At 36.9% G+C, this 22,722-nt stretch overlaps 2 protein-coding genes across 4 annotated transcripts; one reads left to right on the plus strand and one right to left on the minus strand.

Moving 5' to 3' along the window:
• The first annotated feature begins 2,385 nt into the window (after positions 1–2,385).
• LOC105050395 (villin-3) lies at positions 2,386–18,108 on the plus strand. Of its 3 annotated transcripts, none has more exons than XM_010930392.3 (23): positions 2,386–2,600; positions 3,654–3,775; positions 4,898–4,997; positions 5,843–5,911; positions 6,004–6,246; positions 6,338–6,515; positions 6,598–6,730; positions 6,876–7,038; positions 7,411–7,558; positions 7,712–7,815; positions 7,992–8,147; positions 12,332–12,406; positions 12,506–12,574; positions 12,706–12,843; positions 12,968–13,096; positions 14,904–15,051; positions 15,212–15,222; positions 15,324–15,464; positions 15,604–15,729; positions 15,953–16,018; positions 16,803–17,121; positions 17,204–17,412; positions 17,503–18,108. In XM_010930392.3, the coding sequence occupies exons 2-23, from the start codon at positions 3,720–3,722 to the stop codon at positions 17,614–17,616; spliced, it is 2,895 nt and encodes a 964-aa protein (XP_010928694.1). In that variant the 5' UTR covers positions 2,386–2,600; positions 3,654–3,719; the 3' UTR covers positions 17,617–18,108. The 3 variants fall into 3 exon arrangements, with proteins under 3 accessions (XP_010928694.1, XP_010928695.1, XP_073117838.1); XM_010930393.3 differs by having other exon boundaries at positions 12,338–12,406; XM_073261737.1 differs by lacking the exon at positions 2,386–2,600 and adding an exon at positions 2,777–2,953.
• Positions 18,109–18,618: 510 nt separating this feature from the next.
• On the minus strand, positions 18,619–22,338 carry LOC105050394 (uncharacterized). The gene is made up of 4 exons (XM_010930391.4): positions 22,183–22,338; positions 20,712–20,968; positions 19,432–19,886; positions 18,619–19,081 (listed from the first exon to the last, which is right to left on the minus strand). Exons 1-4 carry the CDS (start codon positions 22,293–22,295, stop codon positions 18,815–18,817), a joined length of 1,092 nt encoding a protein of 363 aa, XP_010928693.1. The 5' UTR covers positions 22,296–22,338; the 3' UTR covers positions 18,619–18,814.
• Positions 22,339–22,722: the final 384 nt, after the last annotated feature.

A 22,722-nucleotide genomic window follows, 5' to 3' on the forward strand; every position in this document is an offset into this window, starting at 1 on the left:
GCTGGCCACGTGCGCCTGCGTGCCTTCGCCGTCCTATCGCACAACAGCAGATGACGTGTCACGCATTAACGCCAACTGTCTTTTCTGGGCCCCATTTTTCTTTTCCAATTGGGGCCATCCACGTTACCTGACCGCACGAATGATGAATAGGAGGAAACGGGGAAGCGCCCCGCGAAGATTCCGAAGGGCCTTCCGCTTCATCAATTTAGTCTGCCCATGCAATCATAAAATTATCGACTACCACTATCATCTAATCAAAATCAATCTTCAATATATCATCTAAAAAATACAAATAAAAAATACATATTGTCACAGTATATCTCCGACCAGTTAGTCGATCGAAAGCAAAATTATTATGCCTAAACAATGAATAACAATAAACTTACAAAAAAAAAAATTCTCTTATCAAAAATTGTACGATAAGAAATTTTTCAATATTTAAATTAGTCGAAAAAAAAAAAATAAAAAACTAAAAATGAGAGTAAAATTTTATAATAAAAAAAAATTATCAAACCTCCATTGTTTATCGATATTTATAGATAGATGATATCGTTATTGTATAACTTTCATTTCTGAATATTCGGGATGTGAGAATTATGACATTTAATGGGCGGTTACCTTATTAACCGTCATTTTGGTCGAGTAATAGGCCGCTCATGGATAATTATTACGCTCCATGTTTGTATGTAGTTAATGCACGTGCCAAACAATCGTCGTCAAATTTTCGAATGTAGGAATTCAAATAGTCGGTATGGCATCGAAGAATTAGTTAGCTATATGCCGAATATCACCAACTAATCGTAGGTTGCATGTCGAACCAAATTGGTTAAATGCTGACTTGGTTAGATCCGTTGTTCTTAGTTGGTGGTCAAGTTCCGTCGATTTTAATCGATCAAGTGCTGATTAGATCCAGACTCATTGATCCAAGTTGGGTTGAATCATAGTAATTCATCCGATGCGGAGACGAGAAAGAGTCAATCATTATGCACCTAGTTGGTTGGAAAGCGAGAAAAAAGATTAGTCGATCAAACGACGAAAATCTACCTCAACATATATATATATATATATATATATATATATATATATATATATATATATATATATATATATATATATATATATATATATAATATTATGTTATTAAAGTATTGAAAGAATCTTAAAAGCATCCATTGAATAAAGAAAATAAAAAATATTATATTATTAAAGTATTGAATTGAAAGTATCTTAAAAATATCATTAAAAAAAAGAGAATAAAAAGTATTATATTATAGTCCATAAAACTGATAATTATATTCTTGTAATTAATACTCACTCATGTAAATTAAATTAGAGTTCAACAAATCATTAATAATTGTTCATTGTCCAATCAACTATCATTATATGCAGTTAAGGATATGAATTGGCATCAGAAATTTGAATAAACAGACATATAAACTATTATTTTTTTATATCTTTACCATTAAGTATTATATTATGACACATAAAATTGATAATTATATTTTTATAATTAAAATCTATTCATTTGAATTAAATTAGAGTCCAACAAATTATTGATGATTGTTCATCATTCATTCTATTATCATTGTATATAGTTCAAAATTTGGATTGATATCAAAAATTTAGCTCTATTACTTTACGTGAGTTTTTCATTTCGAATTTCATGAATTTATTTTTATAACAACTGAATATAGTTTAGATAATTTTTTTTTATTATTGATGATATATAATATTTATAAACAACAATTTTATAATATTTATTTATTTATTTATTATCAAAATAAATAATAAAATTTATAACATCTTTCCGGCAGTTGCTCATCTTCAATTGATCCACTCTATACAACTGAACACAAAACCTCATTGCAACAAACCATAGTAGGACTTGTACCCATCACAAGCACGCCCTCGAACGAGCCGCGTGAGGAACGGTTTCTATTTTAACGTCTTCCACGTTTCCGGACCGCCATCGTATCATCGCTTACCGCAGTTTTTGCCTCCCAGCAGCCGCATTCGGACCTCGGCAAGTGCGCGACATCGAACAGCAATTCTGCGTTCCAGCACCCGAACACGCCTCAAAACCTCTCGGGCCCACTTAATATGTCCACGTGTTATTCTTACAGCTCCAGCGGAATCCTGCCATCCGAGCGGAGCGGGATACGGCTGTCCCTGGTCTTGGCACATCTTTCCCTACCAACCAGCCCATCCGCCTTGTGCCCTTTTTGCCATCATAGCGGCAGCTGGCCCCCTCCCACTAAAAGCTTAAAAAAGCCAGTTTTTTATTTTTTATTTTTAAGTTTTTACCTCTTCTTAATTATTCCATTAAGATTTACCAAAAAAAGTAATTTTTGTTCTATTTTAATTTAATCACCAATATATCCTTTAATCTTTACGGACCATCACTGGCTTCCAGTAGTGACAACCACGCCCCGCACTCATCATTCGCCTTTCTCTCTCTCTCTCATTATTTTTTCATTTTTGGGATCTTTTTCCTTCTTCTTTTGGCTTCGAGATCGATCATGGTCTAGGTTTGCGCCCTGGGCCGGTTCTTGCGCCACCGTCGCCCTTTTCGCTGAGAGGTTGGAACTTTGAACGCCGAGGTGAGGTCCAACTCCGGGATTTTTCTTCGATTTTTCTCTCGATTTCTTTTTTAATGGCATAAGCAGTTGTAGTCTTTGGTTCTTCAATTCCCGAGAAAACGACCAAATTCTAATTTCTAAGTGCGTCTTTAATTTGGTGCTGCTGCCGGGGTCGGATCTGGTTTCTGAGGTGGTGCCTCTGTTTCTTGGTTTCGTTCTGATCGGGGTTTCTTTGCTTAATCGGGATGGAGAGAGTGGCGCCGCTATAAGATTTAAACTCCTAGCACGATCTGGAAATCTTCTAGACCGAATAAAAATGATTTTCATCTCCGTCAAGACATCGGTTTGCATCAGTATTTGGCACCACCTATATGGTATATGAAAAATCTTTTCCTTTGTTACTTTGGTCGAGGTAAATGGAATATCCTGAGATATCAGCTGTTATGGTATTATATCAGCCAATTTTTCAAATAATATTTTCAATTAAAGGGATTATCAAAAATAATAAATTAATGCCTTAACAGCAGTTCATCGTGGCGCAATGCTGGCCAAAATTTCCATATCTTGGTTCTTTTCATAGTTTCCCCAGCGTCCTCTTGGCCAGGATAAACTGAGATCTTGATTCATCTAAATATTAATCACCCACTTTGATGACTGATATCTATTTTTTTTTTCTTTTTTCTTTTTTTTTAAAATTGCTTCCAAACTTCCTTAGTCAAGTATTATTGTTTCCAAATTCATTTGATTTGTTCTCAGCCATCACACCTAGGAATTCTTTATATGAGGCTGTCCTCATCACTTGACTTACTGCATTCTTTTCTGAATTAGTCTATTGCACAGTTCCATATTTTTACTTTTTAAAGAATGTGAAGCATACACTGGTCTTTCATCTACGGCTGGAGTTGGCGATCATCTGCCTATTGGAAATTTAAATTTCAAGAATTTAATATATATTTATAGAACACTTGCAGCTATCTTTCTGTTCTATTGTCTTCTTTGTGAAACTAGTAATGTAATTCTGATTGTGGTTGCTTTGGACTAATCATCACTTCACCTATGAACATCCATTTGCAGAAATTTTCTGTGTCCATTTTGAAGCCAGAGTCAAGAGAGAGTGCTTCCAGAAGGCCTTAGGACAATATGGCAGTTTCTATGAGGGATTTGGATTCTGCTTTCCAGGGGGCTGGACAAAAGGCGTATCCTTATAATAATTTTTTTAATCTGAGGCTGTTGGAATATATTCTGCACAGAAGCTATGCAATTGCTGACAGCATGTATGAGCTTTTCTTTAGAGCATCTAGTCTACATACAATGGGAAAGCTATGGTGTCCAGCATGCTTGTTAGACTCTGAGGCTTCTCATAACTTTTTTAGCTCCAATAATAAGAGTTGACAGGACCCATGAGAACCATGCATCATAAGAATTAGAAAAAGGAAAAGTTACATGGGTGAGTGGCCTCACTCAAAGCCGTGATTTCATCCCTTCATGGCTCCTCTTTTTTTTCCCCTAGAGGAAGCACATGTTGGTTTCTAGTTGTTTATGATGACAATTAGTGGTGATCAGTTCTGAATTAATAATTTCAAAATTGTCCTGCATCTTCTAATGTAAAACTACTAGGAATATCCAATGTATAATAAATCTCAAGCTATCAGGGTTGGTTCATGTTACATTCCTTACAAATGTAAACCATCACATTTGTTTGATTCAAAATTCATGTTATGAAGAGGATGTCTTTCCAAAAACTGATTGGTGGCATCATTAGGATATTGAAAAGTTGTATTAGATTTTTAGAGTCGGATTAAATTGTCTTAACTGGTTTGACATGACACTCATAGGTACATATATTAACTCAAAATTCAAATGACTTAGTTTTCAAAATCTAGGTTTTTAGGGGATCAAGAAGTAGCTTGTAGTGGCCATCAGAAGATGGATAACATAATTGCTGGGTTCAAAGGATTCTTAAAAGATGAATTGTTCACCATCTTATTAGGTAAGCAGTTATTTCATACGGGTAAAAGAGAGTATAAATTGCACAAAAACCAAACTATGAGCTAGAAAGAATCCTACTATTTTTATAAGGGGATAATTATGTGGAAAAAGATTTATAAAGCCAACTGCTTGTGAATTTGATAAGGCATGTTGGTCATAATAATTGTGAGCAAGATGATCCAGAATATTTAGCTATATGCTTAAGCATCATATTGTTGATAAAATAGTGAGTACTGTTGCCTTGCTGTTTTAAGTATGATTTGTTGTCTTCTTTGGAAACAGTTCTTATTCTGTTATATATAGATTTTGTATTCCTTGATGACAATCAGTGGATTGGAAATATGGCGAATCGAAAACTTTGTCCCAGTCCCTGTGCCAAAGTCATCCTATGGAAAATTTTTTACAGGAGATGCTTATGTGGTTTTGAAGGTACTTTGTTATGCTTTACAGCATATGTATGTGCCATGTTGTACCTATGTATGCTACCAGTCTGGCCTCAGTAATTTAGTTTGGTGATTTAGGAGGATATCATCTGACCTATCATGGACCAATCCAGCTATTCAAGTAGGTCTGCACAAGCTTCAGGAGCACAATCCGCCACATCTAGGACTCAGTCGAGTATCCACACTTCGGAAAGCCATAATTTCTAATCTAAGAAGAATTTGGTTATATGGCTAAAGATGAAGTTGATAGAGGAATCAAGATCTAGATTTTATCCACATTTGAACATTTTAACATACTTTTATTATTTTGTATTTTGTTTCTTTTTAAATAAGGAGAGGAATCTAGCCTGATTTGGGTTGGACTTCACTAGCATAAAAAAAAGGGAAGTTTTCATCTTCTTCAATTAGAAGAGGGATCCGACTCAAACAAAGAGTCAACCTCTATGGAATATTAGGGAAATTGCAACTTCTCCTTATTTAGTTGGAGAAGAATCTAAGCCAAATAAAGGGAATCTCACTAGTATAAATAGAGGGCATATACCGTGGTTTTGGAGAATGGACATAAAGGGAGTGAAAACAAAGAGCATAGACTCTTTCTCACTTTTAATGTTGGGACTTGGGGAGAGTGAATGCTAGACATGCTTCACATCAATTTGTCTTGTTCTTTATTTTTGCTGTAATACTCTCTATAAACATATGGAGATCAAATGTTGTCTACCATGCTGTTTTTCTCTGGACTTGATTTTCTTCATGATATTATGTGTATTCCATGAATTCAATCAATTCAAATTTCCTTCTATTTTAATAAATAAAATCTTGATTTTGGAACAGACAACTGCCTTAAAAAGTGGTTCTCTTCATCATGATATCCATTATTGGCTTGGTAAAGATACTAGTCAGGTCAGACCCTTTCCATTTGACTTTTATCTTTGAAGACTAGTCATGCCAAGTCTTTTAGTTTGATGATAATTCTTAACCATTAATTGATACAGGATGAAGCTGGGACTGCTGCAATCAAAACTGTTGAACTGGATGCAACCCTTGGAGGACGAGCTGTTCAATACCGAGAGGTACAGGGTCATGAGACCGAGAAATTCCTCTCCTATTTCAAACCATGTATCATACCACAAGAAGGTGGGGTGGCATCTGGTTTCAGGCATACTGAAGTTAATGAACGTGAGCATGTCATACGCTTATTTGTCTGCAGAGGAAAGCATGTTGTCCATGTACAAGAGGCAAGTCATATATATCACCGTGTATCGGATAAAGAGATTAGATTATTCTTATATCTTGAGTTTCTTGGATGAGCCTTTTCTTTCACATCAGGTTCCTTTTGCTAGATCGTCTCTCAACCATGATGACATATTCATTCTGGATACAAAGTCCAAGATTTTTCAGTTTAATGGAGCGAATTCATCTATTCAAGAAAGGGCTAAGGCTCTTGAAGTTGTGCAATATATTAAAGATACTTATCATAATGGAAAGTGTGAGGTGGCAGCTGTTGGTAAGTTGTTTTGGTTCAGGAGATCTTAATAGTGGTTGGCATGACAATGATTAGATCAGATTGTTTGAAATTTTGTCAATAGAGGATGGGAAGTTGATGGCTGATGCTGAGGCTGGAGAATTTTGGGGTTTCTTTGGTGGCTTTGCTCCTCTTCCTAGAAAGGCGGCCTCTGAAGATGCTAAAAATTGGGAGGCCTTTTCCACAAAGCTATTCTGGTAACTATTCTCATGATGTTATTTCGGGAATTTTTGCATTATGTGAAGCATCACCCTCATGTTTTCTGCATATTGGAATCTAGTCATCTGAGCAAAGATTATTCTGATGAATGTCATTTCTGATAGAAATTGTTTACCTCTGTAGTGTTGCTAAAGGACAAACAGTACCTGTTGAAGCAGATTCTTTGATACGAGAATTATTAGATACAAATAAGTGCTACTTGTTAGACTGTGGGGCTGAAATTTACATGTGGATGGGCAGAAATACATCGCTAGGAGAGAGGAAAAGTGCAAGTGCTGCTGCTGAAGTAATTCCCTGCTTTCTTGTCTGGGGTCTCTTTGAATGTCCTTCTTGCTTATCCATGTGAGAAGGGTTGAGGGAAGGAGGAAGGAGGATGGACAGGTGGCAAGAAAATGGGGAGGCTATTGAACTTTCAATTCCAAGATTTTTGGGATATCTGGAATCCCTCTGTTAGCTAGATTATGGTATCCTGAAAACCTTATTAGCTGTGAAAGCAATGGCCTCACCCAGTTGTGTTATATACTTAGCCAACTACTGCATGAGAAAATATCACATGGCTACTACGGTTGGGCATCCAGCAGACCCTTAATATTTTCTGAAGCCCGGTTCATTCAATTCCATTTTCCTATGATATGTTTATGTGCATAATGTCATACAGGAATTACTTCGTGACTCTAGCCAACGGAAAGCTCATGTTATTCGCATTATTGAGGGATTTGAGACTGTAAAGTTCCGTTCAAAATTTGATAAATGGCCACAAATCACTGAAGTGGCTGTATCTGAGGACAGTAGGAGCAAAGTTGCAGGTAAGTCAGAATATTAACCTCCCATACCCTCTTTCTTACATCCACATCTTTATCATTAATTCCTTTTTTATCTGTATCATTAATTTCTTTTCTTGAAAAATAAGGTTGTACAGTTACTAAGGTTGTTCATCACTTTCTCCCCTTTCGATGTAGCACTTCTTAGACGTCAAGGATTGAACGTTAAAGGTCTTATGAAAGCTGCTCCTGTAAAAGAAGAAGAACCTCAACCATATATTGACTGCACAGGCAATTTACAGGTGCTATTGTAAACCCCTTTTCCTTCTACACTGTACTCGGACTACCATTACAACTAATAACTATGCAGGTTTATATGCGTTCACGTTCATGATGACAAGGCTGCTAGCCTGACTGCACGTTGCACCTCAAATTATAGGGTTGAATGATAAATGTAATGTCTGATTTCAATGCACAGGTTTGGCGTGTAAATGGCAAGGAAAAGACTCTTATTCCATCCTCTGATCAGTCTAAGTTTTATAGTGGGGATTGCTACATATTTCAGTATACATATGCTGGTGAAGATGAAGAGGAATATCTTAGTGGCACTTGGTTTGGGAAAAAAAGCATTGAGGTAAATGTTTTTAGGAACTTTTTTTTTTTTTTGAACATGTTTTCTTGCAAATATGACCTAGAAAATTTTCATTTTAATTTGCTATGTGGTTCCTAAGATTCAATTATAGAAAAATTGCTACTAACAAAGTTATGAATTTCTGAAGTGTAAGTTGTATTTAAATATATTCTGTAAATTCATCTAGCAGACAGTCATTTATTTATTTTTGGCATCAGTTTCTTATCACGTTCATGAATAATTTTTATTTTATAAATGAAGTATGGCTGGGTTCATGGTCACGATCAAGTTACTCCTTTCATATGAGCTTGGGAGTCTTTTGACTTTTTTCTTTCTTTTTTTCTTCTCTTTCTATAATCTGCATTTACATGAACAGTTGAAGGCAAACTATACATTGCAGAAATTCATTTTATTACACATTCCCCATGTTTGCAAGGCACTCACAATTCATTTTCAACTTAATTTTTTGTTAAATATATTATGGTGAACTCTCATATTGGCAAGTTGTTTAGATTTCCATCAAAAAAATACAAGTTGTTTTGATAAATCACTATCAAGAAACAACAAAGTATTCTCTCGCATATTGGTCCACATATATCTAAAGATTTATACGTGGACCATAATACAATGCTAAATTTTCACAAATGTACTTCGAAACATATCATTGAAATGAAGTTCGCAAATCATCATCCTAGAATTAATAGGTGGTGGCATGGGCTATGCTTTTGTGTTTTTCATCTTATATCGTATGATCCAAGAGGATCACCAAACTCGATGCAAACCACTTTGATCACTACTAGAAAGACTGAACAAAATTCATGAGTAAGATCCATTGTATCCGGAAGTCAATCGCATGCTAATTTTTTGAAGGCAATAAGTTGCCTGTATAATGTCCGGTTAAGGGTTTTTTTTTTTTTTTTCCTTGGAAATCAGATAATTTTTCAAGCTCTCCGAGATGGCACAATCTCTTAAGGGCGCAGCACACCAAGTGGTCAGTGTCAAGATCCATCATTTAGACTCCAAAATGTGCTGATCAAAGCCAAAAAAAAAAAAAAGAAATCGAGAAAGACTTTGACCGAGAATGTCTTCTAATTCAGAAAGAATTAGGTGGAATAAATGAAGGAAAACTTGATGTAGAAGTCAAGATCTACTTTCTATTAGGATTTTAGCTTGTTTATGATTATTTTCACTAATCATGTTATGTCCTCTTTTAACTTGTAAAGGAAACCGACTCAAACGGTGCAAGGATGGACCTCAATAGTAAAAATAGAGTGCTATGCAACTTAGCTTGTTATTCATTGATGAAGAAAAGAGGATCTAGATCCTACTTTCATAAATTTTTCTACATTTTCTAAATTTTCTTAAGAGGGTTGAGGGTATTACTGCCTTCTCCTTGATCAAATCAAGTGGACATTCGAGCTTTGGTCCTCCACATTTGTGGAGGCTTTAGTTTATCATCTCAACGCATAAACAATATAAGTAGACAGGAAAAGGGCTGCTGATGCTTAAAGTACCTCAAAAGACAAAGGTGAGCGTGGCTACTACTTCTACCTCAATGGATGTTGAAATGAAAGGATATTTCATTCAATTGGTGGATAAGATTGCTCAACTCATCGAAATTGTATCTTGACTGATGATGTCTTTTAACACAAGCACCACCAACTCCTGTAGCAAAGCTATCTCTCATGTATGAAGACAAGGATCTACGATCAAGGAGGATGAGCACCTTGAGGGTACTTAGGATCCTCTCTTCAGTATTTCACATCACAGCTTGAATCAAGGTCCTTGTATATGATGAAACTATCGATGCATAGAAGCTGGATAATTGGCTCTTCTGGTTAGAGACCTATTTCACTGTGTGGATACACTAGTGTCCAGAAAGTAGCTTTTTCTTGCCTTAAGCTTTCCAACTATGCCCTTGCCTTGTGACATTTATATATGAGAAACAATGACATTTCTAATATGATATGAAGCAAATTTTAGATCTTAATTAAGAAGCAAATTCTACCCAATTAGTCTTGAGGAAGATCGGGGGATTAAGGTGTAGTATTTGTGGTAGAAGTGTGATAACTACAACGAGTTCCACAAGCAAGTTATCTTACTCGGAATCTCTACCAATGATTATGCAACCTTCATGAAGTATGTCGGAGATCTCCACAAGAGCATCTAGAAGGTGTTGAAACTTCTCGAACTTGAAGGTATCAATGAAGTTAACGTGAAGGTTATGAGAATTAAGGAGGAGAATCAATCCGATGAAGGCAAGAAGGGTGATAAGTTCAAGAAAGATGATAGAAAATCAAACCAAAAAGGATAGCAGAGTAAGAAGCGAGTATTTAAAAAATTAATTACGACTATAAGGGATCAACGGACATACTAAGGAGAATGGAAAGTTCATGCTAAGTTGCAACCAAAGAAAAATTAGTCGAAGGCTGATCTTAGAAAGAAAGGAAAGGGGGTCCTCAACATAACTGAGGCTGAGGAGCCGCTTAAACTTGAGCAAGTAGACTCAAAATTAAGTCTGGTGGCAAGAAAATCCAAGGCAGCAACAGTGGTAGAATCAGAGGTGTGAGAGAAACTCTTTTCCTTGAAGATCCAAGTGAAGCAGAGTATTATTAGAGCTATTGTAGATCCTAGAAGATAGAAGATCCTCATCTTTGAAAGCTTGGTTAGTAGTTGGGGTTGCAGACCAAGCCTCATTTGCATTCCTACCCTCTCGGTTGGATTCAAAGGATTCAAAAGGATGTCAAACTGAAGATCACCAAGCACTCTATCTTTAAATTTACAATAATTGAGAGGAGCATTGATGAGGTGATATGTGAAGTAGTTTCTTTGGATGTCTACATTAAAATATCTTTTATAAGCAATAGAGGAATTATCAATTCCAAAAGTATCGAGGATGAGACATAGTAGTTAGACTGAAATTCAAAATCTTTGACGGATTAGCTCTAAGCTAAGGCAGTTGACCTCTTCCTCCATTTTTGGTTGGGATTATTTGGAAACTGCCTCGAGGGTGATCATTTAGGCCAAGACAATCTCGTGAGCATTAAAAGAAGTAAGGATAATATGTAATACAATACAACGACAGTAGAATTGCCTAAGTAAATTTGGCTGAGAGTTCTTTGTAGAACTATGTTGGTTAGGGATCTGCATGTCCATCTCCTAGGCAATAATAGCTTCCAAGTACAATGTAGGAAGCCCATAAGTCTGAAAAAAGAGTACTTATCAGCAATCTCGTAAGTACTTGGAAGGGGAGGAATCGTATTTTTTTGTAGGACATATTAATGCTTCTAGAACACAAGGAAATATTGACCTTGTAACCATTGCCCAAGCGAACTGACTTGTTAATGCCTGCAATGAGTTCATGTTGATGATGATATGAGAGGCCAAGCTTTTGCCTCCAGATTCCACTGATTGATCACTTGAGATCGAGATGAAGTCGTTCTTGTCATCGTTGACAAGGAAGAATGGCAAGGAGCGGCCCCACCATAGGATCCAGATGCAGAAGTAGGGCAAATGGGTTGTCAAGATCCAAGAGCAGATAAGACTAGGGCAGGAATCAATGCTACCAGCGGTGGAGGATGATCTATGGTGCTGCGCCAAAGTCATTAGTGAGGACTGTGTTGTCGAGAGGAAGGTCACGGAAACCAAATATGGGAGGATTGAGTCTTCTTGGATCGGCTGGAAGGGTCAGTTTTTAAGCAAAGCCAAATGGTTTAACCATAAGATAGGGAAGCAGGCATTTCCCCATCTCCAATTCTAATTTAGAAGGAGCTAAATCCCCTAAAAATGATTTTCTTGTCGTTCAGTTATTGAGGGCTTGAACATATATGAACATTCGAGGCTCAGGTAACAAGTTGATGCTTTAGTCAGAAGGCACTTGTTTGGATGAGGATGCATGACCTATGAATGCTTTGTATTAAATGGTTCATGGCTTGTTTATGTTGGCCTGTTTAATATTCTATGTATGCTTGTGAATTTTATGATGTTTTCATACCTTTTGAGCACCTATTCAGCTTAAGTTGCCTGCTTATATAGGGGCTGAATTTTTCTGGTAGGTGTGGCTCATGTGAAGCTGTTAAGTATATTTCTTATAGAAATATAAGTCAAAAATGGTTTGACGATGGAATTGATAATATTGAAGCTTTCAGTATTATTAATTCATCATATACTGACTCATCTATAATTAGTTACAGGAGGAGAGGAGTGCGGCTATTTCACTAGCTAGCAAGATGGTCGAATCTTTAAAGTTGCAGGCTGTTCAGGTAATCTATCAGTTGCATGACTTTGTTTTTTGAATGGACTAAATTAATATTATGTTAATTTGTTACAGTCTTAACGATTTCTTGACTATGCGTGTACAGGCTCGCTTTTATGAAGGGAAGGAACCTGTTCAGTTCTTCTCTATCTTCCAGAGCTTCATTGTGTATAAGGTTCGTTTCTATTTATCATAATCCATGCTGTGTATAGGACTCCTTTTTATTTCCATGTAGTTCCATTCTGGAACAGCTCTAGTTATAGCATCAAGAACTATGTTGAAACATGTTGTTTGGTAACTTCACAGGGCGGTCTTAGCTCTGGATATAAGAAATATGTTAATGAAAATGCTGTCACGGATGAGACATATTCAGAAGATGGCATTGCACTTTTTCGAGTTCAAGGATCTGGACCAGATAATATGCAAGCAATTCAAGTTGATCCAGTATGTTGTTCCTAAGTTGACCATCTTCAGTCTATTTCACAACAAATTATGGTTGTGGCTCACATTGTATCATTTTATTGAGGTACATAGGGTATTATGCTTATTTTTGTTTCATTTTCGTCAGGTGGCATCATCTCTGAATTCATCTTACTGTTACATATTACATAGTGGCAATACTGTTTTTACATGGTCTGGAAGCCTTACCACCACAGTTGACCAAGAACTACTTGAGAGACAGCTAGATCTGATTAAGGTATGACAAAATTTTTACCAACGTGATCAGATCAATCTTGTCAAGGTTCAATAATGTACTGTGTGAATGTTTTTACTCTACTTTGTGATGCAGGAATATCTTTACATGACCATTCTAGTCTTATTTTATCAATATTGAAAATGCAAAAAAAAAAACCATGAAACTGGTACTCCTATGTATATATATTGAGGAGGAATATACTCCTATGTTTTAAAGGACATAAAATTGCTATGCAGGCAATATCTGTCATGTCTCACTTTGATTAAGTAGGACCACATATCCAATTAAATGACTAAGAGATTAATTCTTTTTACTTTTTTGAATTTTAGTTATCAGAAAAGCAGTGACTGATGTGATTGTTGTAGATAGGATGAGGTCTCACATAGATCTACAAAGTCAGATCACAACAAAGATGCTCCATTTCTCACAATCATCTGGAAGATGCCACCAACAAAAATATATAAGGCTCTAGAATTGTCACGTTCTTTGAATTGCACGAGAAAATTTAGCAACAGTCATCACATCCCCATATTTAATACCAGATTCAGCAACTTAGGCTTTAAAGCACTCAACCATTCAAACAGATCCTTGGTTACCTATTACAGACAATCAACTGATGTCCTTTAGTGGTTGCAATAAGTTGCTTCTGTACCTGATTTTCTACAGAAAGTGAAGGAGGTAACAGCAGCCAATCCACCTAATGAAGCCATTTTGTAAAGATGCTTCAGAGAAAGTCGGGGATTTTGCCAGTCTTGCACCAATTGAAAACACAAAGAGAAGCAAAGTGATTACACAGAAAGATGTGAAGTAAACAAGGAGATGGAAACTTTGACTGTTTTATATGATGCTGAAAAAGTTTGTTCAGTCCTCTTATGAAAAGAAGGCCATAGAACCATTGAGATCCAATTAAAACCACAACCACTTCTGAACAGGTTTGAATTATTCTTCATACAACACCATTACATTAGGGACTGCATCCTCTCTTACCGCAAGCTTTCAAATTCCTGGTCTCCTCTTCTAATTGTGTTCATGGAAAACCAAATCCAACACCTTGTAGGGGCCTCTGATTGATTTATGGCACATGACCATACTGTCTCAATTGGTTCCTTATCAAATATGCACTTTGGAAACAACTAAATAAACCTTTTCCTTCGTCCTGCAGCCCTGTATGAGTCGTAAAATGTACGTGGACTCTCTTTTCATGCTTGCATACAAGAGTCCTATATGTCTGATTTTTGTCAGTGTATTTAGGACCTATAGGGATTTACTTTTATTGATTTTAATAAATGGAGTTAGGTTAAGACAAGGTTTCAAGTATGGGCATTGGTCAGTATGCCACTAACCCACCAGCATGGTACTTTCCATGTGCTGACACACATGCCACACTATGCCAAGAAAAAGAAGGATTTTAAACCTTTTTTTAGTTAATAATATTTTTGTAAAGAGCTTAATAAGTGTCATGCTGACCCATGCTGGGTGTTGGTACTGACCCACACATAATGGCACAGTGGATGCTTGGAACTGTGGGTTAATTTCTTTTCTGTAATGAAGAAAAATGTTACTGTAATATAATTTAATTTAGTTTTGCTTATGAAATGAATAAAAATATGACTTATGACACGTTGGTGCATATTAATCATAATTATGGTTCTGCCAATATAATTTTTCTAGCTAACTTTCTTTTGTGACTCACTTTCTGGTGCATGAGTCTGACCGTGGTATCAGAATCCATGCAGCATCGGTTTAAATATAAGTCTAGCTATTTTCCCCCTCTATTGTCTAAGTAATGTTCTTTTGGATTTTACAGCCGAACATGCAATCCAAACCACAAAAGGAGGGAACAGAAGTTGAACAGTTTTGGAATTTATTAGGAGGCAAATGTGAATACCCCAGTCAGAAGATTGCAAAGGAACAAGAAAGTGATCCTCACCTATTCTCATGTACTTATTCAAAAGGTAGGAAGATGAAGAATCTGCTATTGGTCTTTGTTGCCTCTTTTTACCTTTGATTTGTTGTCTATTATTTATCATTGATCATTCCATGGATATGGCTGAGCTGTTACATTTTCTGTTTCACTGTACCAATATGTGCTGTGATGTTTACGGGAACATGCAGGCAATTTGAAGGTGTGTCTTGGAATCCTCTACATCAGTCTTGCCGGAAAATGGTATTTATTGTCCTCTATCAAATGAACTAAATGTTAAATGTGGCTGTGTTGTGATTGCAGTTAACGGAAATTTTCAACTTCACCCAAGATGATTTGATGACGGAAGATATATTCATTCTCGACTGCCACTCAGACATCTTTGTTTGGGTTGGGCGGCAGGTTGATTCAAAAAGCAGATCACAAGCTTTGAGCATTGGAGAGGTATGAATTGTTATGCCTTTGTTAGAAGTAGGTGTCTTTCATCTGTTATATTTACTTTGCAAGCAGCCTTTTGCCATTTTGATTTTAGTTAACATCATTTTTCTTGGTTGTTTATCCTTTCCATTACTATTTTCTCCAGAAATTTCTTGAACATGATTTTCTTCTGGAAAATCTATCTCAAGAAACTCCAGTATACATTGTTACAGAAGGAAGTGAGCCACCCTTCTTCACTCGCTTCTTCAACTGGGACTCTGCAAAATCAGTGGTAAATATTTAAATAATATTGTCAAAATACCGTGTATCTTTATCTGATTCCTTTTCTGGCAGTGTTGCCACAGTTGCTTAAGGGAATTTCTGAGTGGTATTAGTTTAGAAACCGTCTTAGTCATACTAATATGTGGCTGCTCTGACCCTGAATAGTTGGGGCATTGCTTGAGAAATTTCATTATGTTTATGGTATGGCTCGTGAAATCTCTTTTTGATTGCAGATGCATGGTAATTCATTCCAGAGGAAGCTAGCAGTGGTGAAGAATGGAGTAACTCCGACATTAGCTGTGAGAAACCATCGTTCCTTTATCTCATATAGCTAGCATAGTTCTAAATTACATCATAAGCTTTGGTTAAAAACCTTTTCAAAAATTAATACTAGCATGGATATTGATTTGAGAAAGGAGTTCAAAGGCATGAAAGTTACTAATGTGATATAATGGTAGAGTAAGGCCCAAGTGAGTTTGTTATTTATTCCTTGTATCATACCACAAAGGCCTCTTTATGCGATGTCGCCTTGTGTTTGGTGTCTCTTTTTTTCATCCCTTGCCTTTGATTGGTCTTACAAAGAAAAGTCATACAGATATGCTAGTTGTTTTTTCTCTATTTTCTTCTCAGTGGAACTTGCATAATTATGTTGGTAAAGGAGAACTTCTCAGTTGGTTCCTTTTCCCAACATGCGCAAGCTCTTTTGGAGTTAAATTCATCTCCAAATGACAAGCAAGTCTGAATGCATAGAGGACTATCTATGGCAGCATGCCATTAGTCTTCTCTAGCCAACTTCCAAAGACCTTCCTCATAAGAGTACAATATTTGAAAGCATTAATTCTTGAATTCTTTGGCATGCTGCAACTATAAATTTAACAATGGCATGCAACAGATTAGGTATAATTGTAACTAACACCTTTCATTAATCATTATGATGTTTCTTGAAAACTCCACCGCCACATTTTTGATTTTTGTAGTGCTGTGTTCTTTTTATTTGTTCTTGCTCATCTATGCTTCTTGAAGAATTCTTTCTGGAAGGGAATTTGGGTGGAAATTTGTTGCTGATTAGATATTTGCTCTCAGAAACCCAAGCGACGATCACCATCATCATATGGGGGTAGGTCTACTGTGGCAGACAAATCTCAGCGCTCTAGAAGCATGTCGTTCAGCCCCGACCGTGTTCGAGTTAGAGGAAGATCTCCTGCCTTCAATGCACTAGCTGCTAACTTTGAGAATCCAAATGCCAGGAATCTCTCAACCCCTCCTCCAGTTGTTAGGAAACTTAATCCAAAATCTGTGACACCTGATTCTGCAAAGTTGGCTTCCAAGTCAGCGGCGATTGCGGCACTCTCTGCTTCTTTCGAGCGGCCAAAGGAAACTATGATACCAAAATCAGTAAAATGTATGCTCAGCAATCTTTTGAAAGCACAGAGAGTATATTTTATACCAAAAGCTAATACCTTTTTGCATTTCTTTGGCTGAAGTGAGCCCTAAGATCAACAAACCAAAACCAGAGGTGAATGCAAAGGACAGCATCACTGCAATAAGCAGTGGAACTGAAGCTCTCACCACAAAGGAAGGTGCGAAGGTGGGTGAAACTGAAGATGAAAGAGGATTACCAATATTCCCCTATGAACGCTTGAAGACATCATCTATTGACCCTGTTACAGAAATTGATGTAACCAAGCGTGAGGTAAAACATCGGACCATTTGATCCTATATGGAAATCTCTATCCCAATCCATTATTTTTATCATTGTAATTATCTTTTCTGCCAATGGCAGGCTTATTTATCTGCAGCGGAATTTAAGGAGAAATTTGGCATGACAAAGGAAGCTTTCTACAAGCTACCAAAATGGAGGCAGAGCAGGCACAAAATGGCTCTTCAGTTATTCTAAGCCTGCCAAATTGTCATGGGGATGGATGAGACCTGCCTTGCACATCTATATGAATACCTCCCAACTCTCTTACAGTCAAATTTGTGATTGGTCCTATCAAGTGTGGTTAATCTGGGTTCAGGGGGCCCATGTTTAGGTTTGAAGGGACAGCGTCAATGCTTTTTTAGCGGCTTCTGCTCCCAAATAGTTTGTCATCATCGACATAGGTTCTCACTTTTCCCATATTTCAATGTTTGATATCCAGTTTTTCTTAAATTTTTCCATCTGGTATTCTTTTTGGGGTCACAGGCTTGGTTGTGAGCTTACATTTTTTCGTTTTATTTATTTAATGATTATTTTTAAAGGTGAAAAGGGTTTGTCCCAGAACATGAATGGTTGTATGATGTAGTTGAGGGAATGGAACGTGCGTACACCAGTGTAAAACATATTATGGGAAACCAGCTTGCACCTTGGTTTGTTTCATCAATAAAAAATCCTGATTCTGTGTGTAAATCTTTGCATTGCTGGCTTGGTTTGTTTTCATGAAACAAGACTTAAAAAGAAGCCATCTAGTTTGCCTCCTTTGTTCCCACTTGCATCATATTAGTATGTCAAGCGTAGGTAAAAGTAATTTGACCATTTGGTAGTGTGAGATCTAAAAACAAGACTTTTTGTGGGTTCGATGACAACGATATTCTTGAGTTCAAGGTAAAATTACTATCTGATGTTCACGAATAGGTGATATTTATTCTCTTTCAAGCATTAGCAATGCTATCTTTCCACAAAGATGTTATTTTTCGGAGCCAAGCGTTGCACCAATTACCCATTGTGATAAAGCAGCGTGCTTGATGCGTTTGCTGCCCCCAATATTCTTAGATTTGGGAGACATAACGGATGGGATTTCTTCACAGGACAGGAAGAACAATATATGTATCATAATTCCATAAATTCCAACTTCAAGTAAAACTTCTGATCAGACGGCTGGGCTCGCATACAAATTATCAACATCCAGGTATGGACGAGTTTTCCTCGAATTGTTATGGTCATACCATATCATAAACTAAATTAATGCACACGTCTATTCTGTTTTTGTCCAGGACCAGGAAAAAAGGAGAGCAAAATGCGGTACGTTCACACAATATTACAGCAAATCATGACACTGTCACAGAAGACATACAACATTGAAAAACCGCTCAGTTCCACAAGCAGAATTATTTTGTTAGACGGCACGAGGGTCGAGTCCTATCCCTTTCCTCATCCATCCGACGAACAAGTCCTTGGATTTGAACATGCCAGGTAGCCTCCCGCCGATTGTCATAAATGGTAACTGAGCCACCGCCTGCTTCCTTCCCAAGGCGACTACCACCATGGTTGAAGCAGCCTTGTAGGTGGCCAGTTTGCTTTCTCTACCTCCCTCCATTAACAGCTTCAAGTTCTTGGCCACCACTGCTGCATGCTTCTGTGCTAGGTAACCTAGTTTGATTTCCTGCCCACATTATAAAATATGCCTTGTTAGCATAAGAACTTGCTCAACATATCAAGTTGGAAGCATGTTCGCCAGATGCATGACAATCTCTATTTATAATCCATGACATGGATGAGATTAATAGTTTGCTATAGAAAACTATATTTGCTGCACTACAGAGTAACTTGGAGAGCATAGAGATGTGCTTTCAATGAATAAAACATGCTGGATGTGCAATTTTCCTCCCGTAGAAAAGGGTAATGAAGAATTATGCGTACGGTACATGCAGGTAAAACCTCCACAAACCACCTTGACATGTAAGCTGCCCAGCCATAAGAGATGGTAAAGACCAGCAAAGAGTTACTACTTACACGAATATCAGTGATGTCTCCAATGGCAAAAATATTACTTCGTCCTTTGACTCTCAATGTCTCGTCCACCATCAATCTTCCAGACTTGTCCAAGCTCTCTTTCAGGAAAGTCTCTTGGAGCCATGTTGAACCCAGTGGTCTACTACCCACACAAACAAAGAGGCAATCAGCTGTAATAGATTTTCCTGCAGATGTTGTAAACACTCTTTCTCCTTCTGTTATGGAGTCTAGATCGACTGACTGCTCCAAAAGCACTTCGACTCTCTTCGATTTCAACCATTTTAGTGCCTTATTTGAAGCTTTTGGTCCTATGTATTCCAGCAACCTTGGTCCATCATGGATCAGAGTCACATTCTTCTCAGGGTAGTCAGCTGCAATCTCTCCAGCAAGTTCCACACCCATTCGTCCACCTCCAATGATTAGGACAGAGCTGGATGATTTTATCTTATCGTTTTCTGTCATTGGAAATAATGAGAGTTACCAATATGAGAAGAGATGACCTTCAAGATGTGACTTTTCTGTTATACACATTTTGAGCATAAAAATAAATGATCGGGATATTGCTTGTAGTTGAAGAACTCGAGAGGCTTTCTATTTTCTAAAGCTATCTTACAAAGAGTCATCAACTCTTATGAACTTTTGAAACATGTTCATCATGAGGTAAAAATGAAATAAAAATAATAAAGCTTTGATGACCAACTGCTGCATGGAAAATATCAAAAAAGAAGTTGCTGTGTACAAGTCTTAAGTTCTCTAAGCAAAATAAATTAGATTTAATTATAAACAACAACTGGTCCTCTTAAACATGGAAAATAGTAGTTATCTATAGCTGTTGATGGGGAAATCATCTTATATGATAGTGCTATCTGATCTTAAAAGTGACCAAGACTGGTAATTTTAATGATGGTGACTGTAATAGCAACAATAATTGGTGCTGCACAAGGGAATTTCAGTTGATATAATTAAGCTTGTACGAAGCTTATGTGACTAACACCGGTTACAGGCAATTCTCTAATTGATTGAATCAATGGCAAACTATAGCAAACAACATCAGAAAAAGGATATGTAGATAATGTACTATGAAAGACAACTGAAATTTGAACAATTCAGTGAGTAGCAGTTAAGGAAATCATCAGTAATCTATGGCTAAACAAGCAAAGAACCGAAGATTTAAAAAAGAAAAAAGAAACAAAGAACATGCATTATGTGAGATGAAATGCTCAGTTGAGGATGACATATGGATATTGCATCTTAAAGAAGATAATGATCATTTGACATGCCTTGCCGAAATTGCTCTAGCCTGTCCTTCCTGCTTCTTGGTGTGGGATCTGCATGGCCAGTAGCCAAGGCAAGATAGTCATATTTAATTGTCTGGCCATCTTCAGTAAGCACCTCTGACTCAGTGATACCGATGGCATGGGATGTAACAACTCTACCATTGGTAAAGTAGTCAGTGTGCTTGATCAGTGCTCTTTCAGCAAATGACGGCTCCACCATTGATCTTAGGCATGCCCAAGGGATCTCAAAATATTCCTTCCTAGTATCAGAGAAAAAAGAATGACATTAGACAAATTGATATGACCCCTCAAAGTGATCTACACAACAAAGTTATAGTTGGAGCAGAGAAACCCTTACTAGTTGTCAAAAATCTTTAGGAAATCAAACACATAAAACATGGGATAATTTGCTTATATGGAGGGAAGCTGCCATCAATATCAACCAGCACAGAGCCACTCCTAACTATTAGGATTGCTTAGCTTTTATGAGTCCCTGGTAATTTAAATTTATGCTTTAAAATACAAAAAGCAAAAATTTGTTATCCAAAAAAGATCAAAATGGAAGTAGTGGATGCATGCTTGACCATAGTGTTTTTTACAGAAATGTCTTTAAGTTTCTTTAACATTGCCAACAGAATTATAATGAGCACATACAAAGATAGGAGAATTTGTTTATAAGTATTTGGAAATACCTCAGTGAATATATATATATATATATAAAGAGAATAAATATGACAAGTAATTTTTGACGAGAAGTTACCACACATAAGATGGGCTATAAGCTTGGCATATACTATTCAAGTCCCACAAAGATGAGGTTCTGCCAAAAGGGTATTGTCAATTAACAAATTTAGGTATGGAAAAATACTAAACAAACCATAACTGCGCCCCTACCTAACCCAGCTAAGTCTGAACAATGATAACCCATGATAAGGTATTTTATTAGAGTACTAATTTTATAAAATTCTCAAGAGTCACGCATACGTTAGCGAAAAAAAAAATTCTAGAACAGAGAGGTTTTTGGTTACACCTCTCCATCCATTTTTTCGAGTAATATAGTTGTCAAACCAAGCCACTAAAAACACTTACAAATAGATAATTGCATGGATTTCCTCTCTTCTTTTTTATTTTTTGGTGTTTCATACAATGATCTTTCTCAAAAGGAGGGGAAGAAAAAGATAAATTTCATGTAAAAATCGAAGTTGATAGATTTATAAGCAAACCTCCAGCTAAACCAAACATTATAAGATCTTAAATCCATGTAGCAGCACTCCAAATTCAGATATATCTCAAAGAAAATTAAAGTAAAACAGAGGAAATGGCGATCCTATAACTAAATCATAAACTACAGTATACGATATAGTATACAGTACTCAATGAGAAAGAACCATCTCAATTCATGGAAAACTAGTCCAAAAATAACCAATTTGTTTACCAACATGATGAGGACAAGAAAAGAGTGGGAGGTTCTTACGGATCGATAAGTACTACATCGGCGTCGAACTGCATTTTCTTAGCGAGAAAAGCGCCGCCCACCCCTCCTCCCACCACCACCACCCTCTTCTTCTGGCTCTCCCCTCCTACCATGGCGCAGAGCACTCGACCAAAGCGAGAACCAAGCGGGCGAGACGCAAAAAGCCACGAGCTTTTCGATTGCCCAATGCCTCCTGCTTCCTTTCGGGTTCTTTCATATAGAGGGAAGCAGCCGACGGGTGGAGGTGGCCTCTCAGCGTGGAGGTTTTAGCCTTCCCTGCAAATTTGGACCGTTTGATCATTGTGCATTCTGATTGTCAGGTTGGTAGTGGGCCCGCTCTGAACTGGCACAGAATAAAACACTTCACCTACAAGTTTGAATCATCTTTTCTTTCTTTACCTTTTTTTTTTTTTTCTTTTTCTAAAATCTAGTTTTAGGGTAGAATTTTTTTTTCTTTTGTTTAAATCTAGTTTTAGCCTTTAGGTCTACCCTTCATTTATCTTCTTGGGAGTGCGTCCATGTTATTAACTTATTGTCAAT

The sequence above is a fragment of the Elaeis guineensis genome, chromosome 8 (genome assembly GCF_000442705.2).
Source record: "Elaeis guineensis isolate ETL-2024a chromosome 8, EG11, whole genome shotgun sequence".
NCBI lineage: Eukaryota > Viridiplantae > Streptophyta > Magnoliopsida > Arecales > Arecaceae > Elaeis > Elaeis guineensis.